This window comes from Prionailurus bengalensis, chromosome D2, assembly GCF_016509475.1.
Source record: "Prionailurus bengalensis isolate Pbe53 chromosome D2, Fcat_Pben_1.1_paternal_pri, whole genome shotgun sequence".
Lineage (NCBI taxonomy): Eukaryota > Metazoa > Chordata > Mammalia > Carnivora > Felidae > Prionailurus > Prionailurus bengalensis.
In genome coordinates, this window is record NC_057351.1 from 52,670,785 (window position 1) to 52,694,640 (window position 23,856).

The 23,856-nt window shown below is 36.9% G+C and overlaps 1 protein-coding gene across 4 annotated transcripts in view; it reads left to right on the forward strand.

Annotated features, from left to right (window-relative positions):
- Positions 1-23,856, forward strand: part of EXOC6 (exocyst complex component 6) — a 229,178-nt gene that overhangs the window by 53,682 nt on the left and 151,640 nt on the right. For all 4 annotated transcript variants that reach the window (XM_043596991.1, XM_043596992.1, XM_043596993.1 and 1 more), the window contains exons 5-6: positions 626-671; positions 17,554-17,758. In XM_043596991.1, the coding sequence (XP_043452926.1) occupies positions 626-671; positions 17,554-17,758 (251 nt within the window). The remainder of the gene's footprint in view (positions 1-625; positions 672-17,553; positions 17,759-23,856) is intronic.

Here is a 23,856-nt window from a genome sequence, read left to right on the forward strand (position 1 = left end):
ATTAAAACCTTTTTGGTGGCAAAGCTGAATGCTTCTTGCTGAAGCTTATAACAACTTTTATTGACTAATTGCATTTCTGAGTCCATAATAGAAATGGTAAAACAAAGTTGCTTTGTTATGTTTATTTATGATTTTATTATAATTTACTCTCTGCTGTACACTTTTGAAGGTTTTTTTCTATGTCAATTTGGTGTAAAATTTTGCTTAGTGAGCTATAACATGCTTGTGTTTGGTATATGAATATTATTTGAGATATTGAATCAAAATTAATCTCAATCAGCTTTGTTTCCTGAGTAACTAAAGTCCAAACTTCTAATTCCACCGCAGAGAAGATATATAAGTTTCTGAATATGATAATTATCAGTTGGTTAAAGCCTCAGTTATAGGTGTCTGCATATGGAAGTATTCCAAATTCCAGATAATGTGTATAAATAATGTAATGTTCAATATACATAGACATTCAAATGTCTTTTATTTATTTGAAGTATAAAATTTTATTTGAAAATATAAGCCTGAATTAAAGTATAGAGAAAAGTAATGAATTTATAATAGGTTCTTCCCTTTAATTTTTTCATCTCAACTTTTTTTTATTTTGAAAGCTAAAATAAGTTATTTTTTAATGCAGTGCTGGAAATGTACAGTAAGCTAAAAGAACAGATGAGTGCAAAACGGTGAGTTGTTTCTTTCTTATTTTTCATAGGAATCTTCTTTTTCTATTAAAGAAAGCATGGATAAACTTAGTATAAATTATAGTGAGTCATGTGAAGTTTTGCTCTCTACCTTTATTCCTTTACATGCAATTTGCCCGTCAGGATCATTTAATAAAACAATTCTTAGCCATTGATTTGTGGATCCTTGTCCTTTATAAGTGAAATCAAAGATTGATAATATTGATGAAGGACAAATAGACAACTGAACAGGAGTGAAAAAATATTGATTAGCTTCTTTGTTAACATTGCATACAATCAAAAGCTAAGTGTGTTGTGGGACCACAATGGAAGCAGTGTGGGTAGTTATATTTTGACAGTGTAGGCTAGTCATGTTCTGTATTATAACAAAAAATGAATACATGACATATGAAAATAATTTGCAGTACTTTATTGATTACCATAGAATCATTAGATGTAATAATGTTTAAAATGTTTTAAAGATGAGCAATTTTAAAGTAACAGAAAAATCAGAATAAATGAGAATATTCCACATTTAGAATAGGGAAGTAGTGATTTCCTCTTAGTTTATTAATAACTGCTTAATTATCACAGTACATTATATACAAATCTATGCTTAAAGATCTGTGTGTATCTTGCTTTATAGTACTAAACATTGAATTTTATTGGCCTTTACCAATTGATACTAATTAGTAGAATTATTTTTTCATTCTTAATACGTGAACCGTAAATTATCCTGAAAGTCTTTTGTTTTATATATATAATGAATATATTCTCTTTTTCTATCTGAGTTGTATGTCTTCACATTTTAAAGATCCAGGTAATAGTTCCGTGTGTTTGTTGCAGAAAAACAGATATCATCTTCCCTACTTCCATTCATCATTCCTCCTTGCTAGGGGCAAAACCTTTGACCTCTTTTAAGGGATTATTTTGATATTTACATTTATGCCTTTAAATAACTAACTTCTATTGTTCCTTCACTGTTTTCCAATTTAGGGCATTATATATTTTTTCAATAACATAATCTAATATTAAACAAATTTTTTTAATGTTTAGTTATTTTTGAGAGAGAGAGGGCTAGAGACAGAGCACGAGCAGGGGAGGGGCAGAGAGAGAGGGAGACACAGAATCTGAAGCAGGCTCCAGGCTCTGAGCTGTCAGCACAGGGCCTAATGTGGGGCTTGAACTCATGAACTGTGAAATCATGACCTGAGCTAAAGTAGGGCACTTAACCAACTGAACCACCCAGGCACCCCCATAATCTAATATTTATATTCAGTTCCCCCACTCCCCTCCCCCCTCCCAGATATCTTATATTTTCTTTCCTTTCCTGAAACATTGGTTGGTATGTACTTTTTTGTCCCTGTAACCTGCAACAGTCTTCCTACTTTGTTTTTCCCGAAAGGGTCCAGGTTAGTTGTCTTGTAGACCAAGCCATTTTGGATTTGTTTATTTTCTCATGATTACATTCAGATGAAATATTTTTGGCATGAGTATGACATAAATGATATTGTGTACCTCTTACTCTATGAGATCAGAAGGCGTATACTGTTAGATTGTCTCTAGGTTATGCTAAATTGGATCATTTGGTTAAGAGGATGACTACCAGATCACTTGAAAGGTATCTTTTTTCTTTGCATTTACTGAGTAATCTGTGGGGTGATATTTTGAGTCCTATTTCTTTAACAACCTTTCACCCACTAGTTTTAGGATTCTTGCTTTAATCAGTTATTATATTGGGATTACAAAATGGTGATGTTTTATAATTCTGTCATTCCAAAATGGTGATTTTTTAAAAATAATTTTATCATTCTTTTGACATTTATTAGCTATTTTTCTTAATATAAAGAAGCTTTTCTTTTTTTTAGCTCTTCCTTTTTATTTCCCTTTACTTTTTTTTTTTTCTTTTTCTGATTATCACTATGGACTCATGGATTTTTTTAAAAAAAAAGGGGCGCCTGGGTGGCGCAGTCGGTTAAGCGTCCGACTTCAGCCAGGTCACGATCTCGCGGTCCGTGAGTTCGAGCCCTGCATCAGGCTCTGGGCTGATGGCTCAGAGCCTGGAGCCTGTTTCCGATTCTGTGCCTCCCTCTCTGTCTGCCCCTCCCCCGTTCATGCTCTGTCTCTCTCTGTCCCCAAAATAAATAAACGTTAAAAAAAAAAATTAAAAAAAAAAAAGTAAAAATAAATGTATTGAGACACCTGGGTGGTTCAGTTGGTTGAGCGTCTGACTTCGGCTCAGGTCACAATCTCGGAGTTTGGGAGTTCGAGTCCTGTATCGGGCTCACTGCTGTCAGTGCACAGCCCACTTTGGATCCTCTGTCCCCCTCTCTCTCTCTGCCCCTCCCCTGCTCATGTTCGCTTGCTCTCTCTGTCTCTCAAACATAAGTAAACCTTAAAAAAGAAAATAAATATGTTATAATCTTTTTTTTATGTTCAAATTTGTCCCATATTTGGCTAGGGGAACCCCTCAAGCCAATTTCTGTGTCCTCCTTTGTCTTTGAATACTTTCTTGTTTATCACACATGTTCCAAGCTCACGTTTTCCTTTTCTTGCCCTAGACCTAGAATAGCCATTTTCCAAGATACCCTAGTTCCTTGGTTTTTTTCCTAATGTTTATTTATTTTTGAGAGAGAGACAGAGTATGAGTGGGGGAGGGGCAGAGAGAGACGGGAGACACAGAATTCGAAGCAGGCTGAGCTGTCAGTACAGAGCCCAACTTGGGGCTTGAACCCACGAACCGTGAGATCATGACCTGAGCCGAAGTTGGATGCTGAACCGACTCAGCCACCCAGGTGCCCCTAAGGTACCCTAGTTCCTTTTAGTAAAGAAAGGTATTTAGAAACAGATCTGCTTGCTAGGTGGGCTTATTACCCCCCCTCCCCCAGACACACACCTCTCATGCCCTCTAGCTTCCAGGGTTGCCGTTGAAAAGTTTGAAGCCATTCTGATTTCTTTAGTTTGTGATCTATTTTTTTTCTCTTTTAGAATAATCTTCTCGGGGTGCCTGGGTGGCTCGGTCTGTTGGGCGGCCAACTACAGCTCAGGTCATGATCTCGTGGTCTGTGAGTTCAAGCCCCGTGTCGGGCTCTGTGCTGACAGCTCAGAACCTGGAGCCTGCTTCTGATTCTGTGACTCCCTCTCTCTCTGCCCCTTTTCTGCTTGCTCTCTGTCTCTCTCTCAAAAGTAATAAACATTAAAAAAAAAATAGAATAATCTTCTCTTCTGTGGTCTGCAGTTTCCTGATGATGTGCTTTGACGTGGGTCTGTTTACTTCCATTGTGCTGGGTACTTGGTGAACCTGTTTGGAATTTAACCTGGAAACTGTTCTTTGATCTGATAATGTCTTTAAGTTCTAGGACATTTTCTTGAATTATTTTTGCCTGTTTTCTTTTTTTAAATTTTTTTGAATGTTTATTCATTTTTGAGATAGAGAGATACAGTGCAAGTAGGGGAGGGGCAGAGAGAGAGGGAGACACAGAATCCAAAGCAGGCTCCACGTTCTGAACTGTCAGCACAAAACCTGATGTGGGGCTTGAACCCACAAACCGTGACATCATGACCCGAGCTGATGTTGGACACTTAACCCACTGAGCCACCGAGGCACCCCTGTCTTTCTGTTTTCTTGATTCTAGGACAGATAGTGATGTTTAGTGTTCTGGATTGGCCCTCTTAGTTTCTTTACTCTTCTTTAACAATTTTTTTTGACTCTTTACTCAGTTTCTAGGATATTTTTTCATTTTTATCTCCTAAAAAATAATGCTGATTTTATTTCATTTCTGCTCTCTGATTTTTAATTTCTAAGAACTGTGTTTTGATCTCCAAATATTTCTTTGTACTTTTTCTTTTTTCTTTCTTTCTTTCTTTCTTTCTTTCTTTCTTTCTTTCTTTCTTTCTTTCTTTCTTTCATAACCTGTTATTGATTCATTGCTAACAGTATTTTGTCTTACCTCTGAGATTTTAGATCTATTGTTTATATCTTGCCTTGCATATAGTCTGTTTCCACAGAGTACTTCCACCCCCCCGCCCCCCCCCCCCCGCATTTTTGTTTTGTTTATTTTTTTCTTTAATCTCTGACTTTGTTGGTAGAGGTGTTTCTCAGATCTGGTAATTCCTTGGTTGACTGCTCATATTTAAATACAGTGGACATAGCTGATTGGAAGCTTTGGGTATGTGGGTGGGACTTGTTGATTGTGAATTTCACTGTGAGATTACCTAGCTGGGATGTTTAGTTGGTGAGCCTTTGATGTTAATATCTGGAGTTATTTCTTCTGGGGCCCCTCAGATTCCTTAGAGGAGACTTTTCCTGTCTCTTGTCTGGAGGGTAAAGATCTGACTGCCAGCATTCTGGGATCTGAGGTGGTGAAGAGGGCATTTGGTATATATAAACTCTGTTAATCCTCTTGTTTTCATATCAGTACTATTGCCCTCAGCCTTGGGTGGTCTTCCCCTGTTCAGAGATTATCTATTTTAGTCTCTTTAGTATTTTGCCAAAATGCAGAAAGGTGACTCAGATGACTAAGTGGGGTTTGCTTCTTAAACACATTTTCAACCAATATTCCTTACTTCAGCTCTCCTTTCACTCCCTCTTCCATAAGTAGTGGAATTCCTATAAATTATTGACATTTTTGAGATTCTAGAGAATATTCTTGGCTTCTCAACTATTGACTTAGAATTTATTTTCTAAGATATGCTGAGTTTTTGTTTTTGTTTTTGTTTTTTTACCACATGTCCATCAGCTTTCAACATTCTAAAATTTTGTTCTCTCTTCTCCTTTTCTTTTTATCTGTGTGGGCTTATGCTTTTTAAAAAAATCTCTTCATGTTAGTTTATTGGAATTTCAAGAAGGAGTCAAGGTAAAAAGCATGTGTTCAGGCTGCCATTGCACTAGATACCTACGACCCCACTTCTGGTGCCTTGCCATATTTTTGTCAAGATAAATATCCATATGGAGTAATAAAGGGCGTGAGCAGATGTTATTCCTGGTGATCATTAGAGGTTGCAAATTAGTGACCTGCAGAATCAAACTGGCCCACAGATATATTTGGTTTGATTTGCAAAATGTAAACAAAAATGTTTTTTGTTAGTTACTATCACTTCACATTCTTTAAGAGATATCTGGATTTGTGTTCTGATGACTCCCAAAGCTTGAATCTTGAGCTTGGTTTTGACGTCTCTGATTCTTGTTGAGTCTTTTCACATGGATATTCCACTATCTCAAGTTCAACATGTCTGCAACAGGTTTAAAATCTTTGCATATTTTGAGGGTTGGTCCCTTTTCTGTCACATGTGTTGTAAAATATTTACTCTGTGGTGCAGTTTTTTATTTTTTTAAGTTTTTTGTTTAGTGGTTTTTTTAGACCCAGATACACAAATCATAAGTCTGTAGCTCCATTAATTTTTTTTATATACATTTTTTTTAGTTTATTTATTTTTAAGAGAGAGAGAGAGTGTGTGTGAATGGGGCAGGGGCAGAGAGAGAGGGGGGGACAGAGGATCCAAAGCAGGCTCTGCGCTGACAGCAGAGAGCCCAATGTGGGTATCAAACTCACGAACCGCGAGATCATGACCTGAGCTGAAGGCTGATGTTTAACTGACTGAGCCACACAGGTGCCCCTGTAGCCCCATGAATTTTTAAAAAGCAAATACACCTTTATTTATAACCACCAAGATCAAGATTTGAACATTATTTCTACCCCAAAAGCTTTTCTCATACTCTATTCCAGTCATTACCCCAAACAAGATTTAGAACACTTCCATCACCCTTTTATGCCCCTTTCTAATCGGTTCTTCCTCCCTCCTCCAGAGGTAACTTCTTTCTGATTTCTGTCACCAATGGTTAGTTTAACATTTTCTCAGAAGTGATATAAATGGAATCATAGAATATATATTTTTTCTTGTCTAGTACTTTTCACTCCAAATGTTTTGAGATTCACCCGTATTATTGCATATACCAATTGTTTGTTTCTTTTCATTGCTGAGTAGTATTCAGTTCTAAGAATTTGTTTACCCATTTACTGGTTGGTGGGTATTTGGGTTGTTTTTAGTTCGGAGGTGTTATGAATAAGACTATTATAAAATTAGTGTACAAGTCTTTGTAGGCAGATGTTTATATTTCTCTTTAATATATGCACAGGAGTAGAATTGCTGGGTTATAGTGTAGGTATAGGCTACCTTTTTATTTTTTCAAATGGTTGTACCATTTTGTACTCCAGTCAGCAGTGAGAATTTTAGATACTACACATCCTTGCCAACATACGATACTGTAAGTCTGTTCTAGATGAGCCATTTTGATACATATAAAATGATATCTCAGTGTGGTTTCAATTTACATTTCTCTGATGACTGATGTTGAGTGCCTTTTCATTTGCTATTCATTTGTGTATTTTCTTTTGTAAAATGTCAGTTCAAGTCCTTTGCTTATAATTTTAGGTTTAGAGACACATTAAAAAATATTTTTTAATGTTTATTTCAGGGAGAGAGAGAGAGAGACAAAACGTGAGCAGGGGAGGGGCAGAGAAAGAGAGGGAGACACAGAATCTGAAGCGGGCTCCAGGCTCTGAGCTGTCAGCACAGAGCCTGACACAGGGCTTGAACCCATGAACCGTGAGATGATGACGTGAGCTGAAGTCGGATGCTTAACCGACTGGGCCACCCACGCGCCCCAGGTTTAGAGACGTATTGAGCAGAAAGTACAGAATTCCCATATACCTTCCTCTCCCTCACAGTTTCTTGTATGAGTATAGTACATTTCCTACAATTCAAGAACCAATATTGACACGTTTTTAAGTCTACAGTTTGTAATAGGGTTTAGGGTTCACTCTTATATTGTACAGTTTTATTGATTTTGACAAATGCATAGTGTCACATCTACCATGACAACATTATACAGAATAGCTTTATTGCCTGAAAAATCCCTTGTGCTTCATCTCTTTCCCCATCCCTCCCTTACCAAACCCCTGCCAATCACTGACCTTTCTATAGTTTTGGCTTTTTCATAATGTCCTATAGTTGGGATCATACAATATGTGTTACGTTCAGACTGGCTTTGTTCACTTAACAATATGCATTTAAGATTCCTCCATGTCTTTTTTATGGCTTGATAGCTTATTTGTTTTTATTGATGAAAAATATTGCATTGTATGGTTGCACCATTCACCTATTGAAGGACATCTTGGTTGTTTCTAATTTCTGGCAGTTAAAAATAAAGCTGCTATAAACGTTTGTGTGCAGGTTTGTGTGGACATAACTTTTCAATTCATTTAGGTAAATACCTGGGGGTACAGTTGCTAGATCATAGAGAGAGGCTGTATTTAGCTTTGTAAGAAACAGCCAAACTGTCTTCCAGAGTGGCTTTACTATTTTACATTCTCAGCACTAATGAATGGGAGTTCTGTTGCTCCACACCCTCACCAGGATTTGGTGTTATCAGTGTTTTGGATTTTAGCCATTCTAATAGATGCATGGTAGTATCTTGTTTTAACTTGCAATTCTGTATTGGCATGTGATAGCATTTTTTTCGCATGCTTCTTTGCTATGTGTATATATTCTTTGGTGAGGTATCTGTTCATATCTTTTGTACACTTTTATTTTTATTTATTTTCAATTTTTTTAAGTTTATTTATTTATTTTGAGAGAGAGGGGGGCAGAGGGAGAGAAAGAATCCCAAGCAGGCTCCACACAGTCAGCACAGAGCCTGATGCCAGGCTCAAATTCAAACCATGAGATCATGACATGAGCTGAAATCAAGAGTTGGACACTTAACCGACTCAGCCACCCAGGCGCCCCTACACTTTTAAATATGGTTGTTGGTTTTCTTATTGTTGACTTCTAAGTGTTTTTTTTTTATATTTTATAGTACTATGTGTTTTGAAAATATCCTCTCCCATTCTGTAGCTTATCTTTTTAGTCTCTTAACAATGTCTTTTTAGAACAGAAGATACTAACTCACTGCCAAATCCAAGGTCACTTAGATTTTCTTCTGTGTTATTTTCTAGAGTTTTGTGTCTTACATTTATGTCTGTGATCCATTATGAGTTAATTTTTGTGAAATCCATTCATGAACATGGAATATCTCTCCATTTATTTAGATTTTCTTTGATTTCTTTCATCAGAGTTTTGTGGTTTTCTTCACATAGATCTTGTATATATTTGGTTAGATTTATACATAATTCATTTTTTGGTGCTAAAGTAAATGATATTGTGTTTTTAATTTCAAATTCCAGTTGTTCCTTGCTGGTTTACAGAAAGGCAGTTGACTTTGGTATGTTAGCCTGGTATCCTGCAACCTTCCTATAATCACTGACTAGTTCTGGGAATTTTTTTGTTATTGATTGTTTGGGATTTTGTACATGGACAATCATGTCATCTGCAGACAAGGCTTTTCTTTCTTCCTTCCTAATATGAATACCTTTTATTACTTTTTCTCTTATTGAATTAGCAATGAATATCAGTATGATGGTTAAATAGGAGTGGTGAGGAGGAACATCCTTGCCTGTTTCTGATCTCATGGGGAGAAGCATTACGTTTCTCACCACTAAGTATGATGTTAGTTTTGTATGATTTTTATTCTTTTAAATTTAAGGTGTGTTTTATAGCCCAGAATATGGCCTATATTGGCGAATGTTGTATGTGAGCTTGAGAAGAATATATATTCTGTTGTTGGATGAAGTATATTCTGTAAATGTCCGTGAAACCCAGTTGACTGATAATGCTCTTCAGTTCAACCATATCCTTAACTGAATTTCTGGTTGCTGGATCTGTCGATTACCAGAGGAGTTTTGAGGTCTTCAACTATATTAGTGGATTTATTTGTTTTCCTTGCTGTTCTATCAATTTTTGCCTCACATATTTTGATACTTTGTTATTAGGTACATACACATTAAGGATTGTTATGTCTTTTTAGATACTGATCATTTTATCATTATGTAATGCTTCTATCTCATAATTTTCCTTGCTCTGAAGTCTGCTTTATCTGAAATTAATATAGCTACTCCAGTGTTCTTTTGATTAGTGTTACCATAGTGTATCTTTTTCCATCCCTTTACTTTTAATCTCTTGTATTTTTATATTTAAAGTATTCCTTTGATGCAACATATGGTTGCCTCTTGTGTTTGTTCTCCGCCTAGAACTGTAGAACTTCTAAAAGAAAATATAGGAGTTTCTCTTCGTAATACTGGGGTAAGCAAAGATATTTTTTAGAAGGATCACAAAAAGCTATACAAAATTGAAAATTGGACTTCAAATAAAAACTTATTTATCAAAAGACTCTTGTAAGAAAATTAGTAGGCAAGCCACAGACTAGGAGAAAACATTTGAAAGATTATTTTTTTGTGACAGGACTCATAACCATAATATGTAAAGAGCTTTTACAAATTAATAAGAAAAAGGAAAAAAAAGAATGAAAATAGGAACTTCTAGTTTCTGTTCTGACATGTAAAAGAGCCTTGTAGTAATCATTCCTGTCTTTACAACAAGAAGTTAAACTGAAAATAAAAAACCTTTTTTAGATCCATTGGAAAACTGAAATCGTAGGGCAATCTGCTACACCCCGAATTAGAGAGACAGGCAATAGAGGCTATCACAGTTTACTGAGAGCAGAAGCCCCTGCTGGAGCTTGGTAGGAACATTTAAAGGTGATTGAGCATGTTCTGGCTTCAGAGATAAAAATTTGGAGGGGCCCAGGAAGTCCACTACTCTTTAATGAGTTTTAGCTTCAGGAGCCCTACCAGAGTCTAGATCTGGTGGAGCCCTACCAGTGAAGATCACAGAAAAATACCAACCGAGAAAGAAAAAAGTAACCAGTTTGAAATAAGCTCTAAGTGTATTCTTAGCAAAGGCCAGCTGGCAAAATTTTGATATGAATCCCATTACTTCAATAGACGTTAAGCTTAATAGCTTTTTTGTTTGTTCTTTTTTTTTTTTTTTTACCCTAAATTATTTAATTTATTTTTTTAATTTGCATCCAAGTTAGTTAGCCTGTAGTGCAACAATGATTTCAGTAGTAGATTCCTTAATGCCCCTTACCCATTTAGCCTATCCCCCCTCCCAGCACCCCTCCAGTGACCCTCTGTTCTCCATATTTAAGAGTCTCTTCTGTTTTGTCCCCCTCCCAGTTTTTATATGATTTTTGCTTCCCTTCCCTTATGTTCATCTGTTCTGTATCTTAAAGTCCTCATATGAGTGAAGTCATATGATATTTGTCTTTCTCTGACTGACTCATTCGCTTAGCATAATACCCTCCAGTTCCATCCACGTAGTTGTGAATGGCAAGATTGCATTCTTTTTGATTGCCGAGTAATACTCCATTGTATATATGTATCACATCTTTATCCATTCATCCATTGATGGACATTTGGGCTCTTTCCATACTTTGGCTGTTTTCAGTAGTGCTGCTCTAAACATTGGGGTGCATGTGCCCCTTCGAAACAGCATACCTGTATCCCTTGGATAAATACCTAGTAGTGCAATTTCTGGGTTGTAGGGTAGTTCTATATTTAATTTTTTGAGGAACCTCCATACTGTTTTCCAGAATGGCTGCACCAGTTTGCACTCCCACCAACAGTGCAAAAGAGATCCTCTTTCTCCACATCCTCACCAGCATCTGTTGTTGCCTGAGTTGTTAATGTTAGCCATTCTGACTGGTGTGAGGTGGTATCTCATTGTGGTTTTGATTTGTATTTCCCTGATGATGAGTGATGTTGAGCATTTTTTCATGTGTCAGTTGGCCATCTGGATGTCTTCTTTGGAGAAGTGTCTATCCATGTCTTTTGCCTATTTCTTCACTGTATTATTTGATTTTTGGGTGTTGAGTTTGATAAGTTCTTTATAGATTTTGGATACTAACCCTTTGTCTGATATGTTGTTTGCAAATATCTTCTCCCATTCTGTCTGTTGCCTTTTAGTTTTGCTGATTGTTTCCTTTGCCGTGCAGAGGCTTTTTATTTTGATGAGGTTCCAGTAGTCCATTTTTGCTTTTGTTTCTCTTGCCTCCAGAGACATGTTGAGTAAGAAGTTGCTGCGGCCAAGTTCGAAGAGGTTTTTGCCTGCTTTCTCCTCAAGGATTTCGAGGGCTTCGGGTCTTACATTTAGGTCTTTCATCCATTTTGAGTTTATTTTTGTGTATGGTGTAAGAAAGTGGTCCAGGTTCATTCTTCTGCATGTCGCAGTCCAGTTTTCCCAGCACCACTTGCTGAAGAGACTATCTTTATTCCATTGGCTATTCTTTCCTGCTTTGTCAAAGATTAGTTGACGATATGTTTGTGGGTCCATTTCTGGGTTCTTTATTCTGTTCCATTGATCTGAGTATCTGTTTTTGTGCCAGTACCATACTGTCTTGATGATTACAGCTTTGTAATGCAGCTTGAAATCTGGTATTTCTTCTTGAGACAGTTTTCATATCTTATGTTTTATGAAGGACTTTGACCACTTTATCTGAGTTGTTTAATTTATTGGCATAAACTTTTATCCTTTTAATGTCTGCAGGATCTGTAGAAATGTTCATCTTTGTCATTTTCAGTGTTAGCAATTTGTATTAATTTGCCTTGATTTGTATGAAACAAGGCTTATCAATTTTATGGATGTTTTCTTTTCTTTTTCTTTTTTTGAGAGAGAGAAAGAGCTCTCACACATGCTCGAGTTCGGGAAGGGCAGAAGATGAGGGAGAGAGAATCCTCAGGCTCCACACCCAGCTTGGAGCCCAACTTGGGCGTGGAGCCAGAAACCATGCAGACCTTGATCTCATGGCTCTGGGATCATGCCCTAGCCAAAATCAAGAGTTGGACGCTCAGCTGACTGAGCCATCCACGCACCTATTTTATGGATATTTTCAAAGATCTAACATTTGAGTTTATTTACTCTTTGATTTCTGTTTTTGTTTTTATTATTTCCATTGTTATACTTGGGGTTTAATTTGTTCTTTTTCTTTCTTCAGACAGTGGAAAATTAGAACAGTGATTTTATGCCTTTCTGTTTTATTACACACATTTAAAGTTATACATTTTCCTCTGAGAACTGCTTTATTTGCACCCCACAACTTTTGAAATGTTGTTTTTACTATCTTTTAGTTTAAAATATTTTATTTTCCTTTTTTTTTTTTTTTTTTTTTACACTTTTGGGGTATTTACAAGTGTATTGTTTACTTTTCAAGTACTTGGAAGATTTTTGGGATATATTATGATCTTTATTATTAATTTCTAGTTTAATACTATTGGGTGAGTGAACATACTCTGTATGATTTCAGACCTTTGACATTTATTGAGACTTGTTTAGTGACCCAGCATATCACCTGTCTTGATGAATATTTCACGTGTGCTTAAAGAGACTGTGTATTTTGCAGTTGTGGCTTTAATGTTCTAGAAATACCAGTTAGGTTGTGTTAGTGTTAAAACAGCTCAAATTTTCTTTTCCCTTAGTGTTTTGTTTTGTTGGCCAGTTCTATCAGGGGTAAGAAAAGGGTGTTAAGTTTTCAACTATTGTGGTATGTCTATTTTCCCTTTAGTTCTTTAAATGTTCTTTTATGTATTTCAAAGCTCTGTTATTAAATGCACTCACATTTATGATTGTTTTATATTCTTACTGTTTGACTCTGTATCATATGAAATGTCCTTCTTTATCTTTGGTGATATTCTGTGTCTTGAATTCAACTTTGCCTGCTGTTGATGTGGTCATTTTAGTTATTCCAGCATGCTTATACTAGATGTTTCATGATGTATCTTTGACTTTTTTTTTTTTACTTTTAACCTCAGTCTTTATATTTAAAATGTGTTTCTTACCAATAGCATATAGCTGGGTATTACTTTTTTTATCCAGTAGGCAATCTCTACTTTGTTCTAGACCATTTACAATTATTTAATTATTATTATGGTTGACTTTTTAATCTTGCTGTTTTCTGTTTGTCTGATTCTTTCCTTCCTTCCTTCCTTCCTTCCTTCCTTCCTTCCTTCCTTCCTACCTTCCTTCCTTCCTTTTTATGACTAAGTTTTTTTAGTATATATATTTATCTCTAACTGTTCACTTACTAGTATATATCTTTGTTAAACATTTTTTTTTCAATTTTTTTTTCAACGTTTATTTATTTTTGGGACAGAGAGAGACAGAGCATGAACGGGGGAGGGGCAGAGAGAGAGGGAGACACAGAATCGGAAACAGGCTCCAGGCTCCGAGCCATCAGCCCAGAGCCTGATGCAGGGCTCGAACTCACGGACCGCGAGATCGTGACCTGGCTGAAGTTGGACGCTTAACCGACTGCGCCACCCAGGCGCCCCTTTGTTAAACATTTTAGCAGCTACTCTAGAGAGCACAATATGCATGTTTAACTCACCACAGTTCACTTTCAAATAATGTTGTTAGACTTCATCAAAATATAAAACTTATAACAGTACAATTGTATTTATTCCCACCTTCTGTTTGTTGTGTTTTTGTTTTAACATAATTTACTTATGATATACATATATGTTATATATATCATACACCTATTAACCATAATTAAAAGAGAGTTTTTATTTAAAAAAATTTTTTTTAACGTTTTATTTATTTTTGAGACAGAGTGAGACAAAGCATGAACAGGGGAGGGTCAGAGAGAGGGAGACAAAGAATCCGAAACAGGCTCCAGGCTCTGAGCTGTCAGCACAGAGCCCAACGCAGGGCTCGAACTCACGGACCACGAGATCATGACCTGAGCCGAAGTTGGCTGCTTAACTGACTGAGCCACCCAGGCGCCCCTAAAAGAGAGTTTTTTTTTTTTTTTTTTTAATTTTTTTTTTCAACGTTTATTTATTTTTGGGACAGAGAGAGACAGAGCATGAACGGGGGAGGGGCAGAGAGAGAGGGAGACACAGAATCGGAAACAGGCTCCAGGCTCTGAGCCATCAGCCCAGAGCCTGATGCGGGGCTCGAACTCCCGGACCGCGAGATCGTGACCTGGCTGAAGTCGGACGCTTAACCGACTGCGCCACCCAGGCGCCCCTAAAAGAGAGTTTTTAATAAAACTTACCCACTTAACCTTTCTGTTGCTCTTTTTCCCTTTTTGCAGATACAGACTTCTAACTGGTATAATTGCCTTTAGCATGATAAATTTTGTTTAGTATTTATTGTAGTACACATCTGTCTTCTGAAGAAAAGTTTCTTGCTTTGTGTATCTGGAAATGTGTTTATTTCACACATTACAAATGTAATTAGATTTGTATATTAGATTTGTAATTAGGTCTTTTTCCTCTGGCTACTTTTATGATTTTACTCCATATGTTTTGTTTTTATAAGTTTGACTGTGATGTGCTTAGGTGTGATTTTCTTTGCAGTTATATTACTTGGAGGTTATTTAGCTTATTTTGAATCTGTGAGTTGATACTTTTCATCAATTTAGAAAATTTGGGGACTCTTATTTCTTCAAATATTTCTTCACCATTATTTTCTCTCTCTCTTTTGGGAACTCCAGTTATATGTATGTTTGATCATTTAATGTCCGTAATTTCTAGGAACTCTCCTTTTCTCTTTTCTGTTTCATACTGGATAAATTTTTGGACCTATCTTAAACTTTACTGAGCCTATTTTTATTGATCTCACAGTATTCTGAGATCCTGTTTTTTTCTTTGTGTGTGTGTATGTATTTGTGCATTTTGCATAATGTCTGTTTAGTTGTCTTCACATTTATGAATAGTTTTTTCTTCCGTATCTAGTCTGCTATTAAATAGCCCATTGAGTGAATGAATTCTTCATTATGATATTTTATTTTCAGCTTTTTCTTTTGATTCTTTGTTATAATATCTGTTTCTCCACTACAGTTCCCCATCTCTTCATGATTCTTAACTACTCTTTTTTTATTAGATTCTATAATACATATTGTTGTTAAAGTTTCATCTGTTAATTACAAGCTCTAGGCCACCTGTATGTATACTTCCATAGACTTTTTTCTTTTACTTTTGGGTCACAGTTTTCTACTTATTTATGTATCTTGTAATTTTTTCTTATATGTAGGATATTGTATTTAGGATAGTAGAGACTGAAGTAACAACTTCTATGATAGTTAAAAATCTGGTGAATTGGAAATGCTCAGGGGAAGGCAAATAAAGTAAGAACAGTGACATAATTTGTACCCTGTGGGCTGGAGAACCATTAGAGTATTCACATGTTTTCCCTTTAAGAATGACACATAATTTTTTTGAAATGTCTCATACTTATAAAAGCACACATCTTGGTAGAGGTTTAATATAGGGAGAAATTTATTTTAGTGTTTATAAAAAATAAAAAATGCCAATAATGTGGACATCACTAGATTATTGCAATTGACTTAAAAATAGGTATCAATCTGTTCTAGAATAATTTTAAAGATAATTTCCATGATATGTTTTAAAATAGGATGTAAGCATATAGATCTGGAATTGTTGTAGATATTGACTAGATGTAATCATGGCCAAATTGAGGTAATTACTACATGGTAGCATCAGGTGGTGCTGAGATCGTGACTTGAGCCTAAGTTGGATGCTTAGCCAACTGAGCCACCCAGGCACCCCTAGTCATCTAATTTTTAAATTAGTGGTAGATTTTGTGACAGTTTGCAAAATATACTCTATCTTTGGGAATATAGGCTGGAGAATCAACAAATATCTTTAAACTGAATTTAAAAAGATTTTTTTTACTGTTTATTTTTGAGAGAGAGAAAAAAAAACAGCACGAGCATAGGTGGGGCAGAGAGAACAGAGACACAGAATCTGAAGGAGGCTCCAGGCCCCAAGATGTCGGTACAGAGCCTGGCACAGGGCTTGAACTCATGAGGTCATGACCTGAGCCAAAGTCAGGATGCTCAACTGACTGAGCCACCCAGGCACCTGTAATTTTTGTTCTCTAGATAGTGCCTTTCCTCATTTTTAATATCCAAATTAATGGGAAAGTGTCAAATATTATTTGATTAATTAAAAAAAAATCCCTCTAGCCAAAACATAAGAGACTCTTAAAAACTGAGAACAAACTGAGGGTTGATGGGGGGTGGGAGAGAGGGGAGGGTGGGTGATGGGCACTGAGGAGGGCACCTGTTGGGATGAGCACTGGGTGTTGTATGAAAACCAATTTGACAATAAATTTCATATTAAAAAAAAATCCCTCTACCTACTTTCAGTGGATTTTGGTGGTGAATATTATTGTAGGAAACTGAGAGTTTTGTTTTCTCTACCAATTAATTATAATATCTTCGCCGAATTATATACTCTTTGTGTTTCAGTTTCTCATCTATAGAGTGTAAATAGTAATGTCTGCCATAGACATCTACCTCATAGAAGACTAGAGAAAATCAAAGTATGTATATGAAAATACACAGCAGTTTCTCTGGGGCATAGGCTGTATTTTACTAATTACTGCATACTCACTGTGTCATTCAGTATATATTTGTTGGGTTGAAAATAAATCAGTTTTTTACTTGTTTTTTATCATGCCTATTATTATTACTAAGTGCTTTAAATAGTGTAAAATTAAAAAAAAATCTCCTTAGTATACATTTTACTTTCATTTGAATTAAATCTATACATTATTTATGTTACAGTACATGGATGGGAGAGATATTATGAAAGCACATGTCAAATAACTAAATATTCTCATTAAAAATTTTGGAACTTTTTAAAGGTATACATTTAAGGTACTATGATGACTATGATACTGCTTATGGTGTTATAGATTTAGATGAAGTGAAATAAGGAAGCTGTATGGTAGTATAAGTCATGAATTTTCAGCCTGCAAACTTGTTCATATGGTTTATAGTTTGTGTAAATAGAAATAAATATTAATTTTTCCTATTTTAACTATAGCTGTGTCCTTTTTGATTGGAGTGTTTGGACTGATTATTTTGTAAAATTAATGTAATAACTTTTTATAGAGTTTTATTTTTAACTTTTCACAGGTATTATTCTGCTCTAAAAACTATGGAACAATTAGAAAATGTGTATTTTCCCCGGGTTAGTCAATACCGGTTTTGTCAGCTAATGATAGAAAATCTTCCTAAACTCCGTGAGGATATTAAAGAAATTTCCATGTCTGATCTCAAAGACTTTTTGGAAAGCATTCGAAAACATTCTGACAAAATAGGTGAAACAGCAATGAAACAGGTGAGAATGAAAAGAAAATTCTTAACTTAATGTTTAAAAAAATTTTTTTTTTAAATGTCTATTTTTGACAGAGAGAGAGAGAGAAGCAGAGCATGAGCGGGGAAGGGGCAGAGTGAGAGGGAGACACAATCTGACACAGGCTCCAGGCTCCGAGCTCTCAGCACAGAGCCCGACGCAGGGCTCGAACTCACAGACCGCGAGATCATGACCTGAGCCAAAGTCGGACACTCAACCGACTGAGCCGCCCAGAAGCCCCTAATTTACTGTTATTCGTTGGTATAAGTTATAGAATATATCCAAAGTTTACCTTTTTTTTAGTTACCTAAAATGCTTATTTTTGTTTAGCTTAACCCTTTTCTTATTTTTCCTGAATCTTGCTTGGAATGGATTTAATCAGCATTTTCTTTTGGTTTGCAGTTATTCTGTATTTAAGTAAAGTCAATCTAACTTGACTCACCAGCCTTTCGCCTGGTAAGTCAGGTATAATATTAACTTGTGCCAGCAGACAAATTTGCTGTAAAATTAGCCGAACCACAAACAGAGGCAAATGGGATTCCTTTTATCATAAGATTTTAAATTACTGTCTCCTTAAAAGTATTATCTTTGAGTTGACAACTCCTAGGTCAATAATAAGAAGAAAAAATAGTAGACAAGATTTGGCAGTTATAAAGTTAATGTACCTACCTTTTGAATCAGCATTCTTCCAGATAATTCTAGTGAGAAATGAAAACATGTCCTTGTGATGTTCACAGCAACTCTGTTCACGATTAGCCCCAAACTGGAAACAACCCAAAGGGGCATCAACAGGGGAGTGGATAAACAAATTGTGCTGTATAAAAATATAATGGAGTATTACTTAGCAATAAAAAGGAATGAAATTACTGATAATGTACAAAAACAAATATTAATCTCCTGGGCATTATGCTAAACTACAGAAGCTGGACACACAAAAAAGCACAGGTTGTGGGATTCCATTTATATTGCAGTTGTAAAGCAGGAGAAACCAAAGAGAAAAAGTCATGGGGTGCCTGGGTGGCTCAGTGCGTTAAGTGTCTGACTTAAGCTCAGGTCATGATCTCAGGGTTCAGGAGTTCGAACCCCACATCGGGCTCTCTGCTGTCAGCATGGAGCCTGCTTCAGATCTCTATGTCCCCCCACCTCCCCCCCCCCACCTCTCTCCCCCTTCCCTGCTTGCTTACACATGCTCTCTATCTCTCAAAACTAAAATAAAACTTAAAAAAAATTAGAGCAACGGTTGCCTCTGGTTGGGGAGATTGCCTGGAAAGGGACATGAAGGGACTTTCTGGGGAGATGGAAATGTTTTGTCTTATGCTAAAGGTACATCCACTTGTCAAAATTGTACAGTTAAGGTCTATACATCTCAGCATATATAAATCTGACCTCAAAGAAATTTGTAAAAAATAATTTGTGTGTGTGTGTGTGTGTGTGTGTGTGTGCGTGCACTGAGTGGGTAAAGATACATAGATGACACAAGAATGTATAAATATTAATTGTTGAAGGTAGGTGATGAGTACTTGGGAGTTAATTATATTAATCTGTTCACTTTGTTTATATTTGAAATTTTTAGTAAAAAATTTTAAAGAGATTGTACTTTAAAATTTCTTAACTAAAATTTCTAATAATCATAGTGTCATAAAAATAAAACAGTCCTCCTAATTTTTTTTTCTCAAGTATTAGAAACTACTTTAGAGAAGCTTGAGGTGGGGCAGAGGGATGCCGACTGGGTAGCACCTGAGCTGAGAGCCAGAGAGTGCACTGCAGGTGCGACCTTCACTTCCTTCTCCTGCCAGGGCTTCCAGAGAAGCTTTTTACTTTATTTTATTATTTTTTAAAAGTTTATTTATTTTTTTTTTCCAACTTTTTTTTTTTTAATTTATTTTTGGGACAGAGAGAGACAGAGCATGAACGGGGGAGGGGCAGAGAGAGAGGGAGACACAGAATCTGAAACAGGCTCCAGGCTCTGAGCCATCAGCCCAGAGCCCGACGCGGGGCTCGAACTCACGGACCGTGAGATCGTGACCTGGCTGAAGTCGGACGCTTAACCGACGGCGCCACCCAGGCCCCCCTATTTATTTATTTTTGAAAGAAAGAGAAAGAGAGTGCATGCATGTGCCTGCAGGAGCAGTGGAGGGGCAGAAAGAGAGAGAGAGAGAGAGAGAGGGACAGAGGATCCGAAGTGGGCTCTGGGCTGACAGCAGAGAGCCCAGTGTGGGGCTCGAACTCACGAACTGTGAGATCATGACCTGAGCCGAAGGCACATGCTTAACCAACTGTGTCACCCAGTGCCTCTATTTTATTTTATTTTATTTTATTTTATTTTATTTTATTTTATTTTATTTTTATTTTTTAAATTTTTTAAAAACATTTATTTATTTTTGAGACAGAGAGAGACAAAGCATGAACAGGGGAGGGTCAGAGTGAGAGGGAGACACAGAATCTGAAACAGGCTCCAGGCTCTGTGCTGACAGCCCAGAGGGCTCGAACTCACAGACTGCGAGATCATGACCTGAGCTGAAGTCGGCTGCTTTACTGACTGAGCCACCCAGGTGCCCCTATTTTAGTTTTTAATTAAAGAAATGTATCTGTATCAGACTGTCACAACAGAGGAAATTAAAATTCAGTATATGAACTTTTTCCCTACTTATTTTTTAATTAGTTATTTTTGTTTGTTTATTTATTTATTTTGAAAGAGAGAGAGAAAGAGAGAAAGTGGGGAAGGGGCAGAGAGAGAGGGAAAGAGAGAGAATCCCAAGCAGGCTCAACACCACCAGTGCAGAACCCAGTATGGGGCTCAAATTCATGAACCACAAGATCATGACCTTAGCCAAAGTCAGATGGTTAACTGACTGAGTCACCCAGGTGCCCCTCTACTTTAACTTTTTCCAGAATTATCTTCAAATCAGATAATCTCCATTATATTCCTATTAATCGTTTCAGCTTTGCACAGTATTCTATGTTAATTTGTTTAACAGATTTAATAAATTTGTTTAGTAAATTGTTTACTTTGGGGATGTATAGATTTTGAAAATTCTTTATCAGGATCAATATACTTTAATAATGAAAACCATATATAATAATGTAAGATTTGTGCAATAATGTTTTTTAAAGTTGTTTCTTTTTAAAGAATTTCCTGTTAACTGTTGCTTATCTATAGCTTATCTATAGGTGGGCTATAGCAGATTTGATTTTCAAATTATTATTTTTAACATGTTTTTAAATGTTTTATTTATTCTTTTTTTTTTTTTTATTTTTGGGACAGAGAGAGACAGAGCATGAACGGGGGAGGGGCAGAGAGAGAGGGAGACACAGAATCAGAAACAGGCTCCAGGCTCTGAGCCATCAGCCCAGAGCCTGACGCGGGGCTCGAACTCACGGACCATGAGATCGTGACCTGGCTGAAGTCGGACGCTTAACCGACTGCGCCACCCAGGTGCCCCTGTTTTATTTATTCTTGAGAGAGAGAGACACAGAGCATGAACGAGGGAGGGACAGAGAGAGAGAGGGAGACACAGAATCCAAAGCAGGCTCCAGGCTCTGAGCTATCAGCACAGAGCCCGACGTGGGGCTCGAACTCACAAGCAGTGAAATCATGACCTGAGCCGAAGTCAGACGCCCAACCGCCTGAGCCACCCAGGCACCCCTCAAATTATTTTCGATAGCATCTTTTGTTCAGATAAATACTTGGTTGATAAAAATATATATTTATTTTCTGTGAATAAACAAAAGCTATAAAAGATAATTTAAGCCAAAGTTAATTTCCTGTCTTTCCTTTGGAAGCTACATCTGAGGCCATTTTCCTTACCATTGGAATGATAGAAATATGATTCATTGTGGGCAGTAGCATAGGAAAAGAAATGGTAGAAGTGTTGGCCAGCAGGCTAGAGTTGGAACCTTAGATTAATAGCCTGGAAAAGATAAAGACTAAGTAAGTATGAGAGAATAAGGTTTGAAGCTAGAGTTCAGAAGAATCCAGAGATGCTGAATCTAGAGCCTGTCATTATCCCAGAGAACTACATCCGTTAAGAAAGCCCCAGGAAAGGCGAGTGGGTGGCTCCGTCGGTTAAGCATCCGACTTCAGCTTAGGTCATGATCTTATGGTTCCTAAGAGTGAACTCTGCATCGGGCTCTCTGCTGTCTGCACAGAGCCCGCTTCAGGTCCTCTGTCCCCTTCTCTCTCTGTCTCTCTCTCTCAAAAATAAAATAAGCATTAAAAAAATAATAATAAAAGAAAGCCCCAGGAAAGTGGAACCAAAAAGATTGGATATTACCTCACTATTCAGGTGGAATAAAGTATGAGATGTCATAGCTTTTCTCTGAAGTGATCATCTTTGTCCTCCACTGTTGACACTTCAAGAGATACTTAATAGGACTGATGCATTCTATAATAAAATGAGAATCAGGGGGAGGCGCCTGGGTGGCTCAGTCGGTTAAGCGTCTGACTTCGGCTCAGGTCATGATCTCACGGTCCGTGAGTTCGAGCCCTGCGTCAGGCTCTGTGCTGACAGCTCAGAGCCTGGAGCCTGTTTCAGATTCTGTGTCTCCCTCTTTCTCTGACCCTCCCCTGTTCATGCTCTGTCTCTCTCTGTCTCAAAAATAAATAAACATTAAAAAAAAATCCAACTCTTCGTTTAAAAAATAAATAAAATGAGAATCAGGGGAGCCTCTGATTCTTCCTGTAGCATCTCCCATTTCTTCTCAGGATATAAAGTCCTTTTGACTGATTGTCTCTGATGAGTGAGTGTTCTACACTGGAGAGTTCTTCAACATTACATTCTTGCTTTCAGCATCACAATGTCTTCAGTACTTTTTCTCCTAAGTCTCCTAAGAGCAAGGAGTTCTGTGTATGTAATGGGGATAAAAAAAACCCATAATCACTTGGTAAGGTATTTTCAGCACAAGGATATCAATGATAGTTTAAAGTTCATGTTCTAGGGGCACCTAGGTGTTCGGTCAGTTGAGTGTCATGATCTTGCGGTTCATGAGTTCAAGCCCCACATCGGGCTCACTGCTATCAGCGCAGAGCCCACTTTGGACCCTCTGACCCTCTCTCTCTGCCCCTCCCCCTCTTGCACTCTCTCAAACAAACAAAACAAAACAAAACAAAAACCACTTAAAGTTCATGTTCTATTATATAGTCAGTTTTAACTAAGTTTCATTATTAAACTTATCTTCTTGGACCTCTTTTTCGTGAATCAGCTCTGGACTCTTTCTACCGAGGCAGTCCACCAAGTCATGGGCCCTAGGATTTCAGGTTTATGAGAATTTCCTGCTGAAAGGGAATGGACTCTTCCGAGTTTATTACCATTATTTTCTTGTAAAAAGCGTCAAGCTCCCTACCTCTGCAACTTAAACAGACCTTTCGTCACAGAAACCTTTCCTAATCATGTCTTAATTCCATTATCTAATGTCCCATTTGTGGATTTACTTGTTATATATTTGCTTGAGTATCCTATAGGCACATCAAATCTAGCATTTCTAAAAGTAAACTATCTTCTTACAAAATGTATTGATTTTTCCTATGTTTATTATGTCACAGAGTAATATGTCCAGTTTTCACAAGGCAGAAACTGGGGAGCACTTTAGACTTCTCAGGAGTATTTGTATTCTTTATGTAATTTGTTACTAAATTCTACTCAGTAACGATCAGTTCTGCTTCTCAATTTCTGTCGATTCTGTATCCTTTATGTGTACCTAGACTGTTGTTATATCAAATTAATTATTCTCCTTATCTCTACTAGTCTTTTGCTTGCTATTCTAAAATGTGAGTATGACAACTTTCTCTTCAGTCACTTCCAGTGACCCTTTACCTAAATCTGAATTCTTCAGCGTGAAACAAAAGCCTCATCTCCTGGTACTCCTTCCTGTGATATAGCAGTAATGGATTTCTTACAAATTTTTGAATACACAGTTTGTTTCCTCTATTTAGAATGCCTTCCATTTTTCCAAATTTCCTTTCTGCTGAATTCGTGCATTTCCCCCCAAAGCTGGCTTAAGCATCTCCTATTCTATGGAATCTGCCTTTCTCTGTCTCACTCTTGCCAGCAAGAGATGGTCACTTCCTCCTCAGTCTATATCCT